General features: G+C 47.4%; 2 protein-coding genes across 2 annotated transcripts; one reads left to right on the forward strand and one right to left on the reverse strand.

The window, feature by feature from the left end:
- Window positions 1-10,243: 10,243 nt before the first annotated feature.
- Window positions 10,244-14,347, reverse strand: LOC136454633 (exocyst complex component SEC15B-like). The gene is made up of 4 exons (XM_066454995.1): window positions 14,284-14,347; window positions 14,061-14,153; window positions 13,922-14,009; window positions 10,244-11,093 (listed from the first exon to the last, which is right to left on the reverse strand). The coding sequence occupies exons 1-4, from the start codon at window positions 14,345-14,347 to the stop codon at window positions 10,619-10,621; spliced, it is 720 nt and encodes a 239-aa protein (XP_066311092.1). The 3' UTR covers window positions 10,244-10,618.
- A 2,626-nt stretch (window positions 14,348-16,973) lies between these two features.
- On the forward strand, window positions 16,974-17,400 carry LOC136452170 (abscisic stress-ripening protein 2-like). The gene has a single exon (XM_066452810.1). It carries the CDS (start codon window positions 17,095-17,097, stop codon window positions 17,398-17,400), a length of 306 nt encoding a protein of 101 aa, XP_066308907.1. The 5' UTR covers window positions 16,974-17,094.
- Window positions 17,401-23,729: the final 6,329 nt, after the last annotated feature.

Below are 23,729 nucleotides of genomic sequence, written 5' to 3' on the forward strand. Positions count from 1 at the left end.
TTGGCAGATTCAAATTATAGTGTTTGCTTGTATATTGTTAAGTGTGACTTATGCCTTGAATGATGACTGAGTTAGAGCACCTGAGATCTTGGGAAACTTGTGTCATGCTTGGTGTTGTCATCTTCTTTGCGATCGTGGGATGATAAGTTGTGCGATATTTAAAGTAGGCAATGCGAAGTGCTTGTGCGTGTTAATGTAACCTTGTGCTTGTCTTACTTACTGCATGCGATGCATCGTCTATTGCACTTCTATGTATTCATACACTTGCATATTGCATCTCATCTAGGTACGCTAGATGCACCACGTGAAGGATGAGATGTTGGAGCCAAACCCGAAGACGGTGTTTGGTGGATATATCCCGAAGATGGAAGGACTAAGCAAGTGCTAGGACCTGGGATGTCACCAGGACGGTGCAAGCTAACTGAACTGACTTGTGTCGGATCCCAGGCAAGCCCTGAAGCATATTAAGCCTCCTAATTTCCGAAATGCAGTTAAAGTATTATTGTTACATATATATATTGTTGCATTAAGTTTAGGTGTTGGATGCAAACACTTGCTGCATTGGTTATCTAATCCTTGTCCAGATATTGATACCCTGAATCCTATGTAGCTCAGGCTCATGTAGTGCTTAGTCCTGCTTAAACGCGGTAGAAGTCAGGTGATTTCATGTCACCTGCGAGATATAGGAATATACATATGGCACGGTTGGCTATATTTGCTATCGTGGAAAAGAACCTGTCTTAATTTGAAATGAAGACCGGGCGGAGGCTTGCCGGTTTGCAGTGACTCCGTCTGTGTCGCTTAAGGACTGAATCTTGAAGCCTTTCCTGTTCATGTTGAACGCATGCCTCTCTCTTAGTTGGCCGTGTCTGAAGACCGACCGCGAAGCCGAGTAGCTCACCTCAGACCGGGAGTCGATAAGTATAAAGTGCGCCTCGGAAGGGAGCCGTAGGCATGAGTCCAAGGGCAGGTGATTTAAAAGTCCTGATCGTCCTGGCAGAAGGGTAATCCCTGAGAGTGCTGGCGCTAATCGAACCCGCGAATTTGGTTCCTGAGTTGTTCCAAAGGTGACCCACGGCTACCCTTGCAAAGTATGCCAGGGTGAGAGTTAGGAATACCCCCTCAGCTGAGTTGTAATTCGATTCGAGTCGCCATCTCTCCCGGTTAGTGAGAACTTGACGGGCTTATCTCCAAAGTAGATACACTAAATAACATAATGGTTGAGAAATGATGATATGATGATGACAGCCTTATTATACCTGCTATGGTTAATATTGTTTGCTCCTAATAAGTGAGTGCTCTAGTACAGGTGCTAATCTAGTGGACAGGTAAATGATGATAAGCTTGATGCTAAGTTTTAATTGGTCACTATATTCATAAGCTCTTTTATGCAACTGTGTTAAGCTAGCCCACCTTATAAGCCTTGCATGACCCTTGGTGTCCTTTATTTCTGGTTTTGACGGGTAAGTCTAGCTGAGTATATTCTCATACTCAGGGTTTATCCCACCATGTTGCAGGTGGAGTTCTCGGCCTGTTGAAGATGGTGGCTAACCGCCGATGGGCTCGGTGATTCTATAGTTATTTCTCATCTATATGCTTTTGTCGGATGATGTCACTTATGCTAGCAATGTATTTGGAACATATATTAATGTAATCTTTTGAAAGCTATGTTGTTTTCACTAATCGGTTTTGAAACCCAAACTTGTACTATTATTTGTGAATCCATTTGTAATATTATTTTCCGCTGCAACCCTGTGTATGTGATGTGTATTTGCTTAATCATGCGATCTTGGTTGTGATGTTGATTTACCGAGGTCTTTCGGGACACTCGGCGGACTACCAGGTTTATATGAGTGAAAGTATGTATGTGTCAACGTGTTAGCGGGGACAGCCGTACTTGATCTTGTATAAATTAGGCGGTTCTGTTACAGAAGCTGCTAGGATACATTGTGTTCGAGCGTGGCATCAAGGCCAACCCCAAAAAAATCACGGTCATCTCCAACATGGGCCCCATACGCAATGTCAAGGGCGTGCAAAGGCTCACCAGTTGTCTGGCTACCCTAAGCCGATTCATCTCCTGGCTCGGCGAACGGGGATGCCACTCTACAAGCTCCTCAAAAAGACGGACACTTTCGTCTAGACTCTAGAGAGCCTCAAAGTGTCCTTGACGTCAGCCCTAATCCTCATCACTCCCAAATAGGGAGAACCCCTTCTCCTCTACATCGTAGCCAGCAACCATGTGGTAAGCGCCGCGCTGGTCATCGAAAGGGAGGAGCTGGGACACCATCTTAAGGTCTAGTGGCCCGTATACTTCATCGGGGAAGTACTCACCGACGCCAAGGTCCGGTACCCCCAGGTGCAGAAACTCCTATACGCCATGCTAATGGCAACCCGGAAGCTCCTGCACTACTTCATCGACCATGAAGTCGCGGTCGTCACTTCATACCCGCTCGGGGACATCATCCGCAACTGCAACACCGTGGGATGGATCTCTAAGTGGGCACTCGAACTCATGGGCCACGACATGAGGTACATCCCCTGTACCACCATTAAATCTCAGACTCTCATGGATTTTGTCACCGAATGGACAGAGGTGCAGCTACCGACCCCGGACGTCACCCACGAGTGCTGGACAATGTACCTCGATGAGTCCGTAATGGTGCCCGGCTTGGGGGCTAGAGTGGTTCTTATCTCTCTAGACAAGAGTAGGCTCCACTATGCCATCCGCCTCCACTTTTTAGCCTCAAACAACACCGCAGAGTACAAGGCCCTCATCAACGGACTACGCATCGCCATTGAGCTTAGTGCTACGTGACTCTACGTTCGCAGTGACTCGGAGTTGGTCGTTGATCAGGTCATGAAGGAGTCCTCCTGCAAAAGCCCCCTCATGGCATCATACTATCAAGAGGTGCGCAAGATCGAGGACAAATTCTAGGGGATTGAGCTGCATCATGTCCCCCGAAAGGACAACGATGCCGCCGATTTTCTTGCAAAATTGGCCGCCAGGTGGGATCCATCCCCAAGCGGAGTCTTCATCAACAACGTCCATGAGCCATCCTCCCATATCCTGGAAGGACCGGTCCAGACACACCTCGACACCCAGCCGATGCCCAGGGGCTCCGACCCCGATGCCAAGCCAGCGCCCGAGGGCTCCGACCCCAACGCTAAGCTAGCGCCCAGGGGCTTCGATACTAGTACCTCCATGACGATGTCACCCGCTAACATCACCGTATTGGCACTCGATCAAACCGACTGGCGAGCGCTGCTACTCGCCTATGTCCTCAAGGAGGTTCTCCCACCCGAAAGGACTGAAGCTCGATGGATCGCTCGACGTGCCAAGACCTTCGTCGTGCTCGGTGATGAACTCTACAAACGAAGTCCATCAGGGGTGCTCATGAAGTGCATCCCCACCAACCAGAGGAAGCAACTCCTCCTCGAGGTCCATGCTGGGATTTGTGGACATCACACGGCCCCAAGGTCGCTGGTCAGAAAAGCCTTTCGCTAAGGTTTTTACTGGCCCACTACGCTACAAGATGCAGAGGAGGTCGTCCGCAGGTATGAAGGATGCAAGTTCTACGCTCGGCAAACCCATTTGCTGGCACAGGAGCTCTAGACCAACCCCATCACCTGTCCATTCGCGGTCTGGGGCCTCGACATGGTGGGACCCCTCAAAAAGTGCCTAGGCGGTTTCACTCACCTACTCGTAGCAGTCGACAAGTTCACCAAGTGGATAGAGGCCAAGCCCATCACCAACATCCGCTCGGAAGAGGCGGTCAAATTCTTCCTCGACATCATCTACTGGTTCGGCGTTCCTAACTGCATCATCACTGACCACAGGACTAACTTCACCGAGAAGAAGTTCCTGGACTTCAGTGATGGATACGGCATTAGAATCGACTGGGCCTCGGTCGGACACCCGTGTACTAACGGTCAGGTCGATCGTGCCAATGGCGTGGTCCTCCAAGGACTCTAGTCATGCATCTTCGACCGACTCAACAAGTACGCCAGACGATGGGTTGCAAAGGTCCCAGCGATCCTCTAGAGCCTGAGAATGACCCCGAACCGATCCACAGGGTTCACACCCTTCTTCCTAGCCTATGGAGCTAAAGTAGTATTGCTATCCGACCTCGACCACGGTGCCCCAAGAGTGAAGGCTTTCGACCACGACCGAGCCGCGGAGGCTCAGCAAGACGCAGTCGACCTGCTCGAAGAGGCCCATGAGATGATCGTCATCCGCTCTGCTCGCTACTAGCAAACTCTCCGCAGGTACCACGAAAGGAAGATCAGGGGGAGGATACTTGAAGTTGGCGATCTCGTACTCCGGAGGACCCAATCAACGAAGGAAAACACAAACTTTCTCCGCCATGGGAAGGACCCTATACGGTGATCGAAGTGATCCGACCGGGCACCTACCAACTGGAGGACGACAACAACAACGTTCTCACCAACACTTGGAACATTGAACAACTACATCGTTTTTCCCCTAATTTTGGTTTAACCGCTTTTTTAGTAAACACTTGCTCCTGTAAAGCACCCTAGCCTGAACACTTTCAGCCCGGGTCGCTCGGGGGCTCCATGAGGGTACAACACTAAATACTACCTCTCTTTTTTACTATCACATGGTAAACAACTTTGTCCCCGAATGGAAGTGCATTCCATTCCTTTGATTGCCCTACGTGACTTTGTTCTTACTCCTAACCGAACGCACCCTGCCACGACCTATGGTTACGAGCAGCCGAGCCTCGCGGGCCATGCCTAGGTTCTTAATGGCTGTAGCCTATGGAATTAACGAGTTGGTACGAAAAAGAAAGGATAAAAACAAAAGTTATGCTAGGATAAAAAACAAGGAACGGATAGTGGTTCTATCACAAGAACAGAACTGATGGATTCATTGATACAAAAATTGTTCACACGGGGGCTCACCCACGAACTCAACTATTACATTTTCTAACTACTTCTATTCCAAATACTATTGTGGCCGCTCAACGACATCGCCTGACGCCAAAGGAGAGGCCACGGCCCACGCCGCCGGACATAACCACCACCACAGGGGCCCCGCCCGGTTCCGCTCCCTCGACTTCGATGAGCACAATGGGTACCTCAAGGGACCCACCCGGTTCCGTTCCCTCAACTTCGGCGAGCGCAATGGGTACCTCAAGGGCGTCGCACCCATAGATGCTCAACAGAAGAGCATGGAGCTCCTGACCTTCTCATGCAGTCGAGGCAGCTCCTGGGCAGGGACACTGCTACCAAGGTATGGCAGCCATGGCTGGAAGAGATCTCATCAAACCTTATGAACTAGCCAACCTAAGCAACTGCAGGCACAGAACCCTCCACCAGCACGATCTTGGGCAACTTCCCCTTCGACAAGGCGCACCCGATGTAGGTCCACCGGAGAAAATCCACACACGGCTCCATCCCAAAAAAGGCCTCACAGATGAATCCAGCATGCCACCTCCTTCGGCGAAAGCCGCCCCTGCTCAGGCAAAGATGGCCAGCACCGCCCCGTGCAGCCTCCAGCTTGACATCGCACTCCAGATTCATGAAAGGATCTATAAGTCCTCCCCCTCGCTTACCCTCTTTCTCACTTAGGAACCGCCGTGGCATACATGCACTCTCGGTGAGGAGGAAGAAGGAGGAGAGACAATAGTTGGAGAATAGGCAAAAGACTACGACAAAAAGCCCTCTCCCTCCCCCTATTTAAGGAGGAAACACGACAGCTAAAGAGGGGCAAAAGATCAGAGCCGAAAACTCTCTCCCTTCCCCCATTCAATGCGGATGGGAAACAATGGGACGCACACTGACCGACGGAACGACGCCTGGTCAGACGGAACGCCGCCTAGTATGATAGGATGTGGCCTGGGTATGACCCACCACTACCGCAAGCTGGGCGCAAAAACCAAAGCGTCACCACGCAGGCGGCTCTCCACCTCCCCAGGTGGGACTTGGAAAAACACAGAACGGGATCTCCGCCAGGAGAGACCACCGGGCTTCCTATAGTCGATCGAACGGCTAAGAATAAAACACCGAGAGACAGGTAAGGAGCAAAGGGGTGCCCCATGTAGGCCATGCCGACTCCATCACGAACAACGAGCATGGGTCCCGATCGAACATTTCCAATTGGAGCTCTTCAAACCCCGTCACTCGAGTCACCAAGGTAACACAACCGACCCCGCTATTTCTTTATAATCATTTCATACATCCATACACGCATTCATTTCATACGCCCATGCCCCTTGGGTGATTCAGGCCCTGAACCGCCTAGGGGCTCGGGAACTTAGCATCGCACGTGCAGCGAAATGCATCACAATGCTCAGTGTTGCGTCACGAAGCGACAGTTGCCTCATTCGACATGAGCAACGACCGACTGGGGTTCGAAGGCCGGCCCACGAAGGGCTCAAGGACGCCCCACGTCAAACAGAGCTAGGGGAGAAAACACAGATGAGCCCCGTGCGGCCCTCGCCCCGTCTGCCCAAAAGCAGACATGGTCATCTCAACCTTCTCATTCGATCCTAAGCCTCTGCCAAGCCCATAGAATCTCCATCGAGGGGAGGCCATTAGGCCACCTGGGTCGGTCTCCGAAATGACCCAGGCATCTACCGGGTTGCAGGTAAACGAGTAGTGTAATATCACAAGAGGGCTATGCCGACCCCGTCATGAACGACGGACCCGGATTCCACTCGATCATACCCGTTAGCGAACTCACCGAGCGCGTCACTCAAGCTCGAGCGATTGAGGCAAGCGACAAAGCTCAGCCCCTCCGGTTGTGAGAAACCAAGGACGGGGTAACGCACACAACTCAAACCGACCCCTACCAAGGCCCAACGGGGCTTGGGGGCTCAAGACACCAAAACACCTAGGTCTGCGACCCCGAACTAGCCTCATCCATCGGCTATGCTTCGACTGCACACCAAACGCCTGGGTCTGCGACCCCGGACTTGCCCCATCCATTGGTTACGCTTCGACTGCACACCAAAAACGCTTGGGTCTACGACTCCGAACTCGCCCCATCAGGATCCGCGAACTCCGGCTCGCCCGATCCCTAAACTAACTAACTAACTGTCGTGGCTGCACGGGCTGCACCGAGGCTAGGATCCATGACTCTGACTTGCCCGACCCCACGACGCACACCGACGCCAGGACTCGCGAGCTCTGTCTCGTCCGATCCCTAAACTAACTGCCTCGCCCGATCCCACGGCGCGCACCGATGCCAGGATCCACAAGCACTACTTCCGACTCCGACCCACGTCTCCGACCGGGGATGCGCCAAGCCCTGCTCACTGCTCTTCTCCGACTGGCGCGGTCATTGCCACTACAAAAGCGATGCATTGGTTTAACTTTATCTTATCTGTAACAAATAAGCTGAACATCACACTTCCAACATGAATAAATGTGCACAGGCTTGAACATTTTCTTTTTGTGCCATGACCGCAACTGACAGATGGGATGCTTTTGTGCAATGACCATATTTCACTGAATGATAATACCAACTTGTAAAAACTTGACCTGCGGGGGGTTATGACGGCCCCCGGGTTTCCCTTTAAGAAGAAGATCTTCTCACACAGATCAAGAAAACCCCCGAACCCCCGCCCCCATCCTGACGCAGGAGGTACCGTTACCCTGTGAGAACCGGGTCGGGACCTTCTACTGCGCTTTGGCACCTGGGGACGGGCGAGGGGATTTTTTTAACCTCAGCCTGAAATCCGCTCCCACGGAGAGTCGAACCCAGGACCTGAGGAGTGCCGCTGGGTCACCTAACCGTTTGAGCTAGGCGCCCTTTGGCATAATACCAACTTGTACTCCCTATGTTCTATTTACAAGTCCTTTTGGACATGAACACAGCTCATAAAGCTTACGGCTTATGCAAAAGCTGCAGATGAATTGATAGCATTGTATAATAATTGCAAAATGAGTTGAGTTGAAGGGAAACCACAAAACAGTAATGAGAGTAATTCTAAAGAACCACTTAAAACATATTTCACTGTTATAGGTCAATAGGCATATTCGGATGACTTCAATTAGTTACACATATAGGGTTCAGGTAAATGACTCATGCAAAGTGACCTTAGTTACTACCATAACAACCAAGATTCAACCATTAGTTACCAGTGATTGCAAGAAAAAGTTATTTCAGCTCTAAACTCAAAATTTAAGCAAGCTAGGTAGGGAAATTAAACCATGGGCTGTTACCTGACATGAAAAAGTTTTTAGAAATCTTTATCCAGAGCTTTGATCGTCAATAAAGATTTTCCCTAATAGACCATAGAACATAGAAAGTAATACTGGCCAGTAAGCTATACAAAGTAGTCATATACACATAGTAAAGAATGGATCAAAGCTGTCTAAATTAGCAAAACCTTGCAGTAAAGAGATATGAATATATGTTTGTCCGTTTTCTCCCAAACAAATTTCCAATAACCCATAACTAACTGTCTGGGTTAGCCTTCCAAGGCTTCACATGACTGGTGTAACTATTTTGGTGGTGCACCAAAAGACAGTGCAAGACAGTATGATAGACTTGATGCATGACAGTATTGTGGAAAGCCTCAAGGTAAATTAAATGCCTCAAGCTTGGCAATACAACTTTTACTGATATACATGGATAAGGAACGAACAAATTGTTAAAGAAATAAAAGTAATGAAAAACTGTTCACCATCATTTGCTCTTAGTAAAATTGGTATGAACTTGAATTTTTCAAATTTATATAAAAGTTACTAGTTATTGCTCCTCCATCCACAAAAGGATGCAAGTGCCACTTTTCGAGGAGTCAAACGATTTGAAGTTTGACCAAAGTTATATAAAAAAGTACTAGCATTTATGATACAAAATAAGTAACACTAAATTAATTATGAAATATATTATCATAGTAAACCTAGTTGGAGACATAAATTCTAATATTATTCACTACAAACTTGGTCAAAGTTAAGCTAGTTTGACTTGCACAAATCCCATAGTTGCATACTTTTTGGGACGGAGGGAGTACATGCCCTCATTCCAAATTGTAGGTCATTTTGGTTTTGTCCGAAGTCAAATTAGTCTAGCTTTGACCAAGTTTACCAGAGAATGCAAATGCATCAACATCTAGCACATCAAATTAGTTTCATTAAATCAACCTTGAAATATGTATTGATAATACATTTATTCAGTATTGTAAATGTGAATATATTTATCTATAAACTTGAGACAAAGTTAGAGAAATTTGACTTAGGACAAAACTAAAATCACTTACAATTTAAAACGGAGGGAGTAGTATCTGTGGCATAACTAAGTGTTACAAAAAAGTCAAAAAAAAACACACAAGTGTTTATGCGTGTTGAGAAACCATATACCATTGATGTTAGTGAAATGACAAATAATAATGTCAGGCACAATGGACTCCTAAGTGTTTAATTTAAATTTCAGGCACACCGGACTCTCTTAAGTGTTTGTTAATTTAAAATCCTCCCAAGTGTTGAATTTAAACTTAAGCATACATAGCATCATTCTACACAGAGAGGAAGTGGATAGCGTTATTCTCTATGGATCTGGTTTCTCTATATTGGTAGGAAAATCCTCTATTGATTTGAAGTGTCACTATTTCTGAATTGGTAGGGAGGGAAATGACTGATGATCTGCAGCTGCAAACAGTCATCTACCCAGTGAGTCACCATCCAATTTCAATATACCCAAACAGCAAGGTAAATTGGACTCCAAAGCCCCTAAATGCAACCAAAAAAAAAGGAAGATAATCAATGTGAGGTGTAGTTTGGACAGGTTAATATACATGTGCAACTGTACTCAAAACGAAATGAACATTTTACTCCATTTAAATTAGGTTTGTACAATTATCTTTCAGAATTTGTAAAAGATAGCCAACAGTGAGCTAAAGGATTGAAGAGATATTTAATGTCATTTGCATGGTTCCCACAGTCCAACAATTTGACAGTCAACCTTGAAATTCAAATCAATATGAGTAGTGTTGTCTCAAAGCAGCAAATGGAAATCTGTATCTTCTATTAAAACAAACAATTCATAACTACTTTTAAAATAAATAAACCAACCGAGGAGAAAGGAAGCTTTATATTAAGGACTTAGGGAAAAACTAGACATGCTATGGCAAGGACTAGAACTTAGATCGTCTAGGTGTGCCTCCACACCCTTCACCAACTCAGGCAGGTTCAGTTTCTAAATCCTAATGTGTTGCTACTTATGAAGTAATCACTTCCAAGCAGTATCAAGTTACAAGGCTTTGTTGAACTCTTACCAAAGTTTACCTTTACAACTTTCAAATATATGTATTAAGTCACTTGTTACCAACAGTAAGGAACTGGAGGGAGGAAATAAAAGCATCCCTATCTTCTGAAGAAAAATATAAAATAGTGACCTTAGCAAGCACTTTCTCCTCACAGGCAAAAATAACCATTATGACATACTATATCTCGATCATATAGTAAATGGGAAAAAGAATCAACAGGAACATATCCACATATGAAACATAGAATCTAACAACAGCAAAATTACAGCATAAGATTAACGACTGAAATAGGCATAACACAAACCAGATACAGACTATTTCACGAAAATAAGAGGATGTGAGAAGCCAGTTGCATGTATAGTATCTTACAGCAGGGAGGATATCTAACTGGCTTCTCTGAGCCGCTTGATCAGGGTATCCAGAGATTTCTTCTTTGGGTTCTGGCTGGCACCCCTTGTCCCAAACGTTGAGAAATAACTCTCTGAGGTATCTCTAAACTTCTCTGAGATGATTGCAACCTGTCTATAATCTAGCTTGTTATAGCTCTTTTCACGGATCACTGGATTTAAGAAATTCTCTGGACTATAGCTCATAAGAAGATTCACTAGCTGCCTTGCTTCCACTAGTGCACCCTCCATTTCATTTTTTGCAGATTCTTGACCTGAGTCCACAAACAGGCTAGACATGCCCTCTGCAAATGTCTCAAACATTTTGAGATCAGTATCTATACCAGTGACCGCATTGGCATTGAACCGCTTTACTGAATCGTTCAAGAAGAGCTCGATGACCCTTTCAGACATGTGGGCAAGCACTGCCACAAGTACATGGCGGAGCACGGGAAGGGGAAATAACAGTGTACTTATCAGCCGTACCGTTTCAGCGAAATAACAGTGTTTTTCTCTAACAACAAATCAGCATCAGCTGTTTTTTCAGCCAGCCGAACAGGGCCATAGCTAATGTTGGTGCAGAAACTACTCCTGTTAGGAGCGAACGTGAATTTGCATGCATACAGAATTCACACACATACACCATCATATCTGCCGGTCTGCATGCCCTCTGCCCTTGCACCAAAGCTAAGTAATCGATCGAGCAAATCGCCACGCGTTTTGTTGACTTAGTCCATCGGGGACGCGGATCACCCTCCATGTACGGCAATTTCCCTACACAGATATACTCCAGCTGCGTGCATACATATACTCCAATTAAATATCAGCAAAAATGATCAAATTTAACTAACCAACTGTTAGCCAAAATAGGATTGGCAAGTAGATGATAGATTGAAAAACGCATATATGTAAACTAAAAAAGAGCAAAAATGATCAAATTTCGAGCGATATGGGCTAATTTAGAGTTGTCCAGGAAATTGTCCTAGGCCGGTTTTGGCAAGGTGCTTGTAGTGTTTAGTAGAAATCGGCGTGATCCGGTTTCAGTCTTAAAAAAACTCATCTGATCTCGTAGTAAACATATAAAATGCGTGTTGAAAAAGTTTTCTACTAGGATAAGATCATCGTCTCTATTTATATGAGAGTTGAGAGGATCATAACCGATTAAAAGATCCATCTATTCAATTGGCAAGAAAACAATGTACTATATATTTTTTACCTTTTTTCATCTAGTACTGCTGGCTTTTCGTTCTCCGTTGCTGCTGAAGGCTGGTGGTTCAACGACGACGAAGCTCTAGAGCCATCGGGCTGGCTAGGACATTACATAGTCGACGCACGGTCCCTCCTAGGCATGTGGGGGTTTCAGGTTTCAAGAGAACTCATCGATAAGTTTTGCGTATCGCGCTCCTAGCAAAGCTCCTCTGTTGACGCGTCTTGTATTTGCATATTACGCTCAACACGGGAGGCACCAAGTAAGTGTTTGTGTGCAAACATGCTGTTAGGGGATGACTGACTTAAAAGTCGGCTAGGCTGATCTTATTCTCATCTCTACGGAGCCATATAATTTTTTAATTTGTTGTTGTGTGACCTACAGTAATTAGCATTAACACTAACAGTTAACAGTTTTTTAATATTAACTAGCTAATTATTAGCTCTAGTATAATGCCCGTGCTAACGCTATGCTGACATTCCGTGCTAACGGTACGCTGACATTTGGTAATCCAAATCAAACAACAAAAAGTGATTTACCTGCATAATACTTAGTTTGAAAAGATCTAGATCCAATATTACTATGGAAACACCCATCCCTTTGTCAAAGAGAGCTTTATTACCACGAATTCAACAATATCATTACAAGACTGGAAACAATACTCAGTCTTTGAAATGACATATTGGCAAAGCATGCAGGCTCATGCACAACTTTATTTCGCTCCACTCGAAACTTCTCAATTCTTGAGTGTCGATAGAATATCGTCGGTAGTTCTCCGAGGAGTATCCCACGAAGGTAGATTGATCGGCAGTGGTGCGTGTAATCAAGAACAAGAAGGCACCAGAGACACAAGAGTTAGACATGTTCGGGCTGTTTGCACGATATAAGGAGTTAGACATGTTCGGGCTGTTTGCACGATATAATACCTTACTCATGTGGTATGTTGGTTTGTATTGGCTATCGTATGATATTGCGTGTATTTTGAGGGGGTCCCCTACCCGCCTTATATAGCTAGGGGATAGGGTTACAAGTCGGTTAGATCTAGGAGATAACCGGTAAGTAATAACAGATTACAGGAATCACGGGATATCCTAACAGATCTCATAGCATCTTAAAGATATCGCCATTGACGTCTTGCGGTACACGTTGAGCAGTACCGTACACCGTAAGTCTTCATCTTGTGAGCTGGACCACCTCTGGCGGCGCAGCCCATGTAGTCTGTCGTGGGTATCCGGGGTCATACCCCCCACATTGAGCTTTGCAGCTACTGGCCTTCCTGTTGAGCTCATGGGCGATCGATGCCACCAAGGAGCGATCAGGTTGTACTTGCACGTGTCAACAAAAGACAAAAATAAAGAAAACTCACGAATGGTTAGACTCGAGCATGTTGTAGCTTCTGTTCCAGCTTTCTACCGTATCCCCTCCAAGCATGTTGCAGCTTTTGCTTCCTCAACATCCCTGTGATGTTACACAGATCACGCCACCCAATTAATTTTGGTAGCCCATCTCTTATCTCCAGACTATAGTGTCTATTACACTCAATAGCAGCCAGATAAGCTAGAATTTGTTTGCATTATTTTTGCACTCCATAATTGCAGAAAAGAAAATTCCTAGTTGCCATTTAAAACACTAACAAGTTATCCAATCACACGCTCTACCACAAACTTATACACGCATGAAGGAACCAACTCTCATGTACACGAGCAATTGCACCTTTTACACATAATTTGCTAATTAATGTACAACAACAACAATAAAGCTTTTTAGTCCCAAGCAAGTTAGGGTAGGATGCTAATTAACGTACCAAAGAAAAAAAATATTATCAGAAGGTGTTTTAAAAAAATAGCTAGCACTAGTTTCTACCGAGGAACAATTAATGCAATGGTATTGATTTTGAAAATAGAAACAAACATTACTTTCGCACGGGCGCTAATTCAACAACAACCACGGCAATACTACGTGATTGCACACATTTGTTTCGCATAGAGTAGGGCAAGAGATTATATATTTTGCCAAAGTTCAATATAGGGCAAACCAAAAAAAATACTGCCCCAACGGAGACCTTGCCGTGGAGGGATGGTTAGGCATCAAACCTGTACACCCTCCTCCGCACCACAAGGTCCTCAATTCTTTCTAGGCCTTCGATTATGCAAAAGCTGTACCAAATAAACTTAATTGAGCCTATAAGATAGAGGCAGTATTGAAATGACAGTATTTGGGAATGCCTCGAACTTTCGTGGGGCTCTGTGGACTGTTCCTCCATGACAAGCACCACTTCATCCACGTTAGGATCATTGCAGCTCTTAACCAAAACAACTGCAGATCCTGTGGTTGCATCAGAAGAATCAGCGAAATAAGATCAATGACTGCTTAGGAACAATACCTAGCTGTAAATTTTGAATTAGAGTGCAAAAATAACAGATAGAGTGCAAAAATAAATTTCAGAAAATTTCACCTTCCTCACCCTCCTCAAGTTCGTCATCTTTGTTGTCTCCTTCAAAAACATTCTGCAACGCCATTACCAAGCTAACACAATAGTACTACTATCGAACAATCGATTCTTTTCATGTCATCATTGATCCATTATTTGTGGCAACTCACAAACAAAGTACCAAGAGATTTACCAGTTTCAAAAAACAGCAAGCATTTATGCTCCTGAGATCCCCTATCTACACCTAACGTTACCCTTCCAAGAAAGAAATGAAAAAAAAAATATATCCTCCTAGAGAATTCAAACCATCGAACTACCGTGACTTCAAACAAAAAAGGAAAACCAAAAGGAATTAGCACAAATGAGAACTCACAGCTGCTTCTCCTCGACGACGATGAAGTCGGCGAAGGACCTGAGGTCGGCAAAGGAGCCGGCACTGTCGCCGGGCCCGACTGCGTAGACCACGCTAGAGTAGTCGGATCCAGGCACCAACGGCAGCGGGGGCCGCTCCAAGTACTTGACCTACACCTGGAGGAACGTGGCGAAGTTGAGGCTAGTCGCCGCGACTCGTACTCGTACTCGGACAGCCATCGGCGACGAGATCTCCGGCAACGGGGAGGCTTGAGCCGAACAATGCGGCCGGGGCGGCCCGCGCTGCCTAGGAAGCCGCACGCGGAGGTGGCGGCACGTGGGCGGGCCGGCAAGCGCGGCTCCGCGCGACCTGGAGAGGGCCGCTGCTGCGTGCCCTGGGCAGCCTGGGGAGGGCCGCCGAGCGGCCTGGAGATGGGCGGCGAGCGCCACTAGCGGAGAAGATCCGACGGGGCGGCGGCAGGGAACCCTAGTCGCGAGTCACGGGACGGGGAGGGGAGAGGATGATGTTTCATTTTTTCGGAGACGAATTCATATTGAAATTTTCTAGGTGCACAATGATTGGAGGCTCTCAACGGAGGACGTTTTCCTGGGGGACCTAGTATCCAACAAGTTCTGCCTCAAATACCTCTCCTGTCACTAAGCTTGGCACCAAACTTACATTGGGACTGCAGACGAACCAACAACCTCAAATACCTCTCCTGTCACTAAGCTTGGCACCAAACTTACATTGGGACTACAGACGAACCAACAAACACCACTATAGACATAGATCCTAACATTCTTTTGTCTGAAGCACATAAATAGTCCCTAATGTTGCGTATTAGCATACACATACTGTAATTCTGACCTGCTTTGTTAGGTTCTGACATAACCTCATTATTAATAGTATTCAGCAACTAATCATAAATAAATATTTCCAATGCGATGTAATTCTAAGATGGAAAATTTACTACTTTTCTTCTTGTAATAAGTGCAACAATATGGACTGACATAAACAGTTTGCATCCTAATCAAAGGCCATAGTATCAGAAAGAATGAAAAGAAGAACAAATGATAAATCAAATTCGTAATTAGCAAACAGATATGTTAACGTTGGTCCACAAGCATGAAAAATTAACATTTGCCATAATAACTAACCTACATATGTAAAACCATCCAGACGATAAATAATGGATAACAGTTACCTAAGCCACGGTGGAGTGCTTTGGTCCATCAGTATGCAAGGTTCCCCATCAGTACCTTGTCACCAGTGCCAATCTGAAATTTCAGAAATTAAAAAGCATAAACAAGCAACAAGATCCACTGTGGTCAGTCGACCAACAAGCTAGCAGGAGCAGATGGAGTAGTTGTACTCGGTCGCGCCGAAGAGGAAGCATTCGGCCTGGCAGAACATGGCGCGGAAGGCCTCGAGCGGCCCTGACGGGGACGCGGCGCGAGGACAGGGAGCCGAGCCTGGCAACCTCGACGTAGGACCTCCACCACGGCGCCTGCAGGCCGCCGCCTCCACACTCGCCGAGCGCCGCGGCATTGGGAGGTCTCGAGTCTCCACGAAGCGGCAAGCTCGCTGCCGAGGGGCAGATCCCAAGTCACCCTGCCCTGCCGCTGGATCTGTTGGAAGACGAGTTGGGCGATGGACGGTGACGGAGGAAAACTGCGCGGGGGTGAGAACCCTGCATCACGCCTCCAAACATTGGCCGTTGGATTTGGTTTGAGTGATTTATTAGTCCGTAATTTTAATACGAATTTCTGTGTTGCGTATGTAACGGTCGAAAGCTCTCGTTGGAGACCTAACTTTAGACTTCATGGCACCGGTTTGCGGCGAAGCTGTGGAAGTCGGCCGCCACACCTTAAGGACGGAAGAGGTCATGCAAGCACGCGTACACGTACGGTCGAGTTGCTTAACTGTGTCGACCGAACGACCCCCACCAGGCAGGCAGGCACCAGCACGTACGGGGCGTAGCACCTGGATGGCTGATCGGCCGTCACTGATTTGCATACTTTTTTTTTTGTCACCGTTGGACTGAGAAATAAAAGTCTTGTTCAGTCCGTCCGCGGGATTGCTTTGCACACTGACACGTACGTACATAACAGCAAACAGAGCTGTGGACACGCCAAGCAAACCTTCCTCCTGTTGGACAGGATGACTAGGATTCGTTCCGAAGCAACCAGCAGCTAACTATACGACGCCTGTGGTGATCCATTTTATCGATAATGACTTGTACAAGCAAAACAAAAATCTTGTACGCGATTACGTACGCGTGAACGAAATTCACCAAAATCCATCTATGAGCCTTCAATTCCGACCCTATATAAACACGAGCAGGTTCCATCCATTTATTGTATCATCAAATACATCCATCCATCAACGCACCGGCAAGCATCAGCAGATCATCATCAAGCAGATCGAACCCCAAGGCAAGCACCGGCCGGCGACTAGCTAGCGCAACTCGATCGATCGAAACAATGGCGCACCACTTCCTGGGCAGCAAGCACCATGGAGAAGAGGCGTCCAAGGTGACCGACTGGCGCAAGGAGGAGAAGCACCACAAGCACATGGAGCAGCTCGGCCAGCTCGGCGCCGTCGCCGCAGGAGCCTACGCCATGCACGAGAAGCACAAGGCGAAGAAGGACCCGGAGCACGCGCACTCGCACAAGATCAAGGAAAGGGTCGCCGCCGCCGTCGCCGTGGGCAGCGCCGGCTATGCCTTCCACGAGCACCACCAGAAGAAAGACGCCAAGAAGCACCGCCGCCATGGACACCACCACTAGTTATTATTGATTCCTTTCATTTACCAGGCGCACATGCCAAACTCGTTCTATATGTACCGCCGATTCATATAGTATTTTTAGTATACAAATAAATGGGTTCTCCATGTATGACCTATGTTTTATTTTTGAATTTGATTTATGAGTTAAATGCACCAGAAGTTCATTAACTTGTGAGGAGGTTTCGGTTAGGTGCATCAACTTCTAAAGTGGCTTTTTGGGTCTATAAACTTTGTACGCCATACCACCTACGTCCATACCTCTTCACGTTGGCTTCTCGTGCTGACGTGGCACGATGCCGTAGCCATACAGGTCAGCCACAGCCCCGCGGGCGTGCGAGCAGAAGCATGTGGACGGTGCCGCGCCACTCCACTTTGGAAGCTTGTATCTCTTCAACCAGACCGCATTAGACTTTGACACTTTAAGCAAAGTTGGAGATCTCGCGTAGCTCTACAACATTTGTTACTACCTCTTATGTCAAAACTAAACGGATTCAGAGTTAAGAGAGACAAAGATCGATGTCTCCGTGTATTTTGCGGTAGTACCTTCAGGATTGAGAAACGAAATGGCGCTGCTGTGTTCCCGGAGAGGTCGAGCGCCTTGAGGTCGGACAGCGCTGCGAGCTGCGCCGGGATGGTGCTGGAGCCGTCAGTGTAGTTGACGGCGTAGCCGCACTGACCGCCTCTGGAGCAGCCACTGGCGTACTGAGCACCGAGCCGCGCGCAGGCAGGGGAGCCGCAAGGGATGGAGGCGAAGGTGGACGACTTGCTCGGGTCGAAGACGGCGTCCTTCTGTCAATGAGCACGGTCTGGTGGACCGCCGGCGTGCCTAGACCCACGGTGACGACGTACTCCAGCGTGTTCACTGAGGTTCCAACGTCGTGTAGGTCCGTCGTCTACTCCTCCTCCTGCTCCCGGCGGAGTGGGACGACGACGACGGCGAGCACGGGCCGTGCCAGTGGTGCAACGGCAACCACGTGACGTTGGAGGGCGGAGACGCTGCATGCATTCGTTCGAGTCGATCATCAGTTTTTCGAAGTTAGTTACAACAATTTGAAGGAGGAGTGCGAGCTTCCAATAGCTAGCTAGCAGCATTCTTACCCCTGAGTCCGGAGCAGACGCCGCGTTGCTTGAGCGAGTCTCCATGGCGAACTTCTGCGTGAGCAACCGCAGAGTAGTAACTGGCTGAGGGTAGGAGGAAGAGTAAAATGCGCGCGGCCTCGGCGTAGCCGCCGCGCTCGGCTGCGGCCCGCGCCAGAGCCATGTCCTCCGCCGCCTCCACGCGCACGCACTCCCGACGTCCGCGTAGAGCTCGCCGACGTCCACCGTGGCGTCGATGCGGATCTCGTAGCTGCCGGACTTGACCTCCCGGACGCGCACGCCGGGGTGCAGGCACTCGAGGGAGATGCGCGCCTTCTGCACGGCGACGGAAAGGAGCCCGCCGATGCACTGCGCGAACGCGTCCTGGATGACAGTGTGGTTCTCGATGTAGGAGAAGGTGCCGCCTGTGACCTCCGAGATGAAGTGCATGGCCGCCGCGTCGTGGTCAGTGCCGAACCCGAACGTGTGCACCGGCGCGCATCGGTCGTCGCTGCCGGCGGTGGGCCTGATAGACGGTGGCACAAGGACGTCGTAGGTGTTGGCCGTGTTGAATCTATTGTAAGGACGGAAGCCGGCATGCTGCCTGCTCTGGTTGTCTTGATCGTTGGAGAGGAGGATGACGCTGGCGACGGCGTTCTTGTGCCGGCGGCCGTCGAGCACCATAGCGGCCACGTCGAGTCCGTCGCGGATGTTGGTAGAGCCGGACGCGGCGAGAGACTCCACCGTGCGCTTGGCCGCGGCCTTCCCGTCCTCGGACATGCGCGTCAGCCGGATGACACTGCGCCCGTCGTCTGAGAAGGCGACGACGCTGAGGCGGTCGCCGGAGCCAAGGTTGTCGATGAGGAACCCCATGGCGCGCTTCACCAGCTCCAGCTTGTGGCCCTCCATGCTCCTGCTGACGTCGAGCCATCACGAGATCCAGCGGCGCTCGCGCCGAGGACGACTCCGCCGCCACGGCGGCCGCGGGCGCCTTGGTGTGCACGAGCACCGCGAACTCGTCGCTGCGCGAGCTGAGCCATTTTTGTGTCCGACGAGAGGGAGTACCGGGAGAGTGGCCGAGCTGGGCAAGCTGAGCCAGCGACGCTCCAGCACCACCGGCACGTACAGCTCCGACACCCTCACGATGACGTCCTCCGGCTCCGGCGGCGTGGTCAGCGGCGGCTTCACGGGGCTGTAGCCACTCCGAGCCAGGCTTCTCCGACCCTGACCGGACAGACAGGATCCTCGGGATTGGCGGCGGCGAGTAGTCTCTGGTGTCGCAGATCCGTAGAAGAGTTCAGAAAAATCCCCACCTTCTACGTCGTGATCAAGGTTTTTTTTTAACGGCCGAAATTCACGGTCCAATAAAATTTGACATCGACCAAATTTTTTCCTTTTTTCCTACTTCCACACAGATAACTCAAATTCAGCCGTACGACAATCCCACACTATAATGTTTTATTCTTGTTTTTATCCGTGAACAAGTGATGTTTAATAGCTTAGGAATAGTTTCAAGTCAAATTCTACGGAATTTTTTCAAAACAATTTGAATTTTTTTTGAATTTGGTCCGATATTTCCGATATATCTTGCTTATCCTATTTATCCATGACCTCCGATAAATTTGTATTTCCGATAATGAAAACCTTGGTCGTGATCCAGCAGGCCATCACCGTGGCCGGACGGCGGCTCGACGTGGCCCCCTCCATGTTCTCCGCGGGCTCCATCATGGATTCGGGCACCATCATCACCCGGCTGCCGCCGACTGCGTACAACGCGCTACGGGCGGCGTTCGGGGACGCCTTCTTCGGCGCGCTCGCGGACCAGCAGGACGACGCCGCCGCCGCCGCCGGGGTGGACGGCGGCAAGGGTGGCGAGGAGGACGAGCAGGAGATGCGAGAGGCGTTCAAGGTCTTCGACGTCGACGGCGACGGCTTCATCTCCGCCGCCGAGCTACAGGAGGTGCTCAAGAAGATGGGACTCCCTAAGGCCAGCAGCATGGACTGGGCGGCCGACGCTCTCCCGCCAAATCTAACCTGGATGCCACGATGGACAGCCACATCGGTTAAAAAATTAAAACAAAGCGGTATGGGTCATGCATGCGCCACTAACAAAGATTATGGACCCAAAAACCCACTTTCAGAGTTGATGGATCTAAGTGAAACTAGAGCGCAAGTTGATGTACCACCCATGCATTTAACTCTTAATTTATTATTGTATATATCTTTTTGTTGGGCTCTTTATGTACACTATGACATAGGTTATTTCATCCTTGCTATTTACTATAACTACAAAATAGCAATCACTACCGGACTATCAATACTGGTTGTATCACTCCCAGTTTGGCTGCGTTCGCTGGTCTGGTTTTATCAGACCAGCCGGCTACTCCTCCTCACAACAACCAGCTAGTTTCAGCCGCTACAGTGTTTCTCTCTCACAACAACCAGCCAAGTTTCAGACCAGCGAACGATTGATAGGGATATGGCTACAATTGACAGCGATATGCACTAATAAATCGTTGTTGGTTATAGACTTATAGCCACAAACCGAGGGTGAAAACTTACCTACACTGCTAGTTCATTGCAAAATGTATCGCTTGTTTTGTAAAAAGAAAATCATAACTTTTTCACACGAAGTTGGATTAAGACAAACTTTATATCAAAATTATAGGCATCAAAGAGATCTAAAACTTGTAGTTGAAAACTTTTTAATTTGAGATGATTTATATGTCCCAATATTAAATATAAGTCCTCGGATTGGATTTGAGATGGCAGACAATCTCGAATGCAGATAAAGTCAACATTAAAGTTGTAGTACTAAATGAGATGCATCTCTCGATCTCCCATTGGCATGGCTCGACGTCCCCACAGCATCTCTTGATCTCCCACGGTATGGCTCGACGTTTCCTGCAGCATCTCTCGTTCTCCTATGGCATGGCTCGTCCTCCTCGTGACATCCTCAATCTCTCATGGCATGGCTTGATGCCCCTACGTCGTCTCTCGTTCTCTCGCGGCGTGGCATGACTCGACGTCACCATGATATCTATCCGACTATCCCTCTCCCGTGATGTCACTTGATGTCCCTGTGGCATCTCTCGATCTCTCGTGGTAAGAACATTGTTGGGGGCTACACCTAATAAGATGAACTTCAAACATGCTACATCGTTGGCTACGACCACTCGACCATGTATGCTGCTACAACCGCTCGGGCACTCCGTCGATGGCCTTCCCCGAGTCGGTCATTCTGCCATCGACAATGTCTCCACCTACGACTACTCGGGCACACCATCGACGCACCTCTGAGTCAGTATTGCCACCTCCGGCAACGTCATTAACCACCACAACTCAGGCATGCCATTGATAGGCTCCCTCAAGTCAATCTTGCCACAAACGACCATGTCTCCGTCTACGATTAGTCGAGCACACCGTCAACGGGGCTCTCATGAGTTGGTCACACCTCCACTGGCAACGTCCTCGATTGCTCGGACAAACTACTGTCATTCCTGACCTGAATCATCACTAGGTATGCTCGACGCGTGCTGAGAATAAGAAGAAGACAATGAATTCAAGTTTACCCTTCAAATGATTCTCCAATTTTAATTTGTACCATGACTTTGGGTCGGCAATTTGGTTGAGTAAAAATGATGTTGTATTCAAAAGAACCATACCTAACTCATTTTTGCGAGTCATCTTCATGGGGATATATTGGATTAGTCAATGGTCACGGCATTCTAAAGAGAAAGCAAGATTCTGCATTAAAGGACGGATGCAAAATGTTGAAAGTGATGGAGTTGGAGTTCTTCAACAAGTTTGGATGGAGAAACAAGAGCCAGATTGAGGCTTGAGTTTGTAATTCTTGTGTCTGAGTTATATACTTCTGCATTGCCTTTTGGAGGAATGTAGTCTAAGTACTCAGTATTTTGACATTTGTATCAAAGGGCTATACTCATTCCCTGGTGGATGTGGAAAACCGGAATATTTCATATTCCTTAACCTAAAAATATATATCTAGCACATCAAAATAGTCTCACTAAATCAAACTTTAAATGTGCATTGATAATAAATTTATTTGGTTTTGTAAAACATATTTGTGTATAGTCTTAGTAAAAAAGACAAATTTGACTTACAACAGAACTAAAATAAATTACAATTTAGAACAGAGCTAGTAGAATCTTACATGAGGGCCCGTGCTTAAGTTCATTGATAAACTAATAATGTTAGCTAAAATTGTAATCTATAATAACATGAAAAGGTGTTTTTGTGTGTGTGTGTGGAATGTGTCACAAAAGTTTAGTTTTGTGATAGTATTTACCATTGCCACCACTGGTTTAGGTTCTGCATTATTATTTCTTCAACATTTTGTAGTGCTGACATAGCTTAGCGCTTACACGCATGCTTCAAAAAATTTTGAATTGCTAATATAAGAGTGAAGTATTAGAATATACTCAATGCGTGGCTCTGTTTGTTCATCATATAATGGCATATATTCAGCAACATCCCTGAATCCAACATGTCTGATTCTTTTGGGGAACATGTCTGATCCTTTAGGGCTTGTTTGAATGCACTCGTATCTACATCAATTCACCTGTGTTGGGAGTATATTAGGGGCAATCATCTACTCCCAACCAAACTACACAAGTGGACTGATGTGCATACATTTACATCCAAACAAGGCCTCAATCATACCGTTACAAACTGGTGGATGCCAATTCTTATTTCAAACAAGGCCTAACTACACATATGGATGCCCGTTCTTGTTTTTTTTCAGAGATACCACATGGTATCTAGGTCTGCCAGAAAGTGTCAACACTGTTCTTTCACGGCATGTAGTGTTTGGGCAAACCTCTTTACCAATGTGAGCACAAGTGCACAACCAAACATTGGGGGAACGATCTGTCCATATAAAAGGCGATAGGTAGTATGTTAACGAAAACTGCAAACTATCTCAGTTTCTCGTCAGCTAAACTACCAACTTTCAACCATAAAGGCTAAATAGACATGATCGAACTTTAAAATCTGGAAGTCAAACCAGGCCGGCACTTCTGATTCATAAACTTACAAAACATGCAAGGACACATTGCACAGAATAATAGAGGAACCATCAAGCTGGTCTTACGAAGTTGTAGATAACTGGCAACAAGAATGGCAGTTTGATCTCATTAATCCAGTTCCTGAGCGCACCATTAATGATATACACTGGTCCTGTATAAGGCCAGTCTCAATGGAGAGTTTCACCTCCCAGTTTCCAACACGTGA

This window comes from Miscanthus floridulus, chromosome 5, assembly GCF_019320115.1.
Source record: "Miscanthus floridulus cultivar M001 chromosome 5, ASM1932011v1, whole genome shotgun sequence".
Lineage (NCBI taxonomy): Eukaryota > Viridiplantae > Streptophyta > Magnoliopsida > Poales > Poaceae > Miscanthus > Miscanthus floridulus.

Bases quoted from the DNA above. Each gene is read 5' to 3' on its own strand.
- LOC136452170 (XM_066452810.1), top strand. From the start codon at position 17,095: ATGGCGCACCACTTCCTGGGCAGCAAGCACCATGGAGAAGAGGCGTCC.
- LOC136454633 (XM_066454995.1), bottom strand. From the start codon at position 14,347: ATGGCGTTGCAGAATGTTTTTGAAGGAGACAACAAAGATGACGAACTT. The intron at 14,010-14,060 runs GTTCGAGGCATT...TCTATCTTATAG, and splicing joins GTCCACAGAGCCCCACGAAA to GCTCAATTAAGTTTATTTGG. The intron at 11,094-13,921 runs GTTTGATGCCTA...ACGGCTGATAAG, and splicing joins GTGCGGAGGAGGGTGTACAG to TACACTGTTATTTCCCCTTC.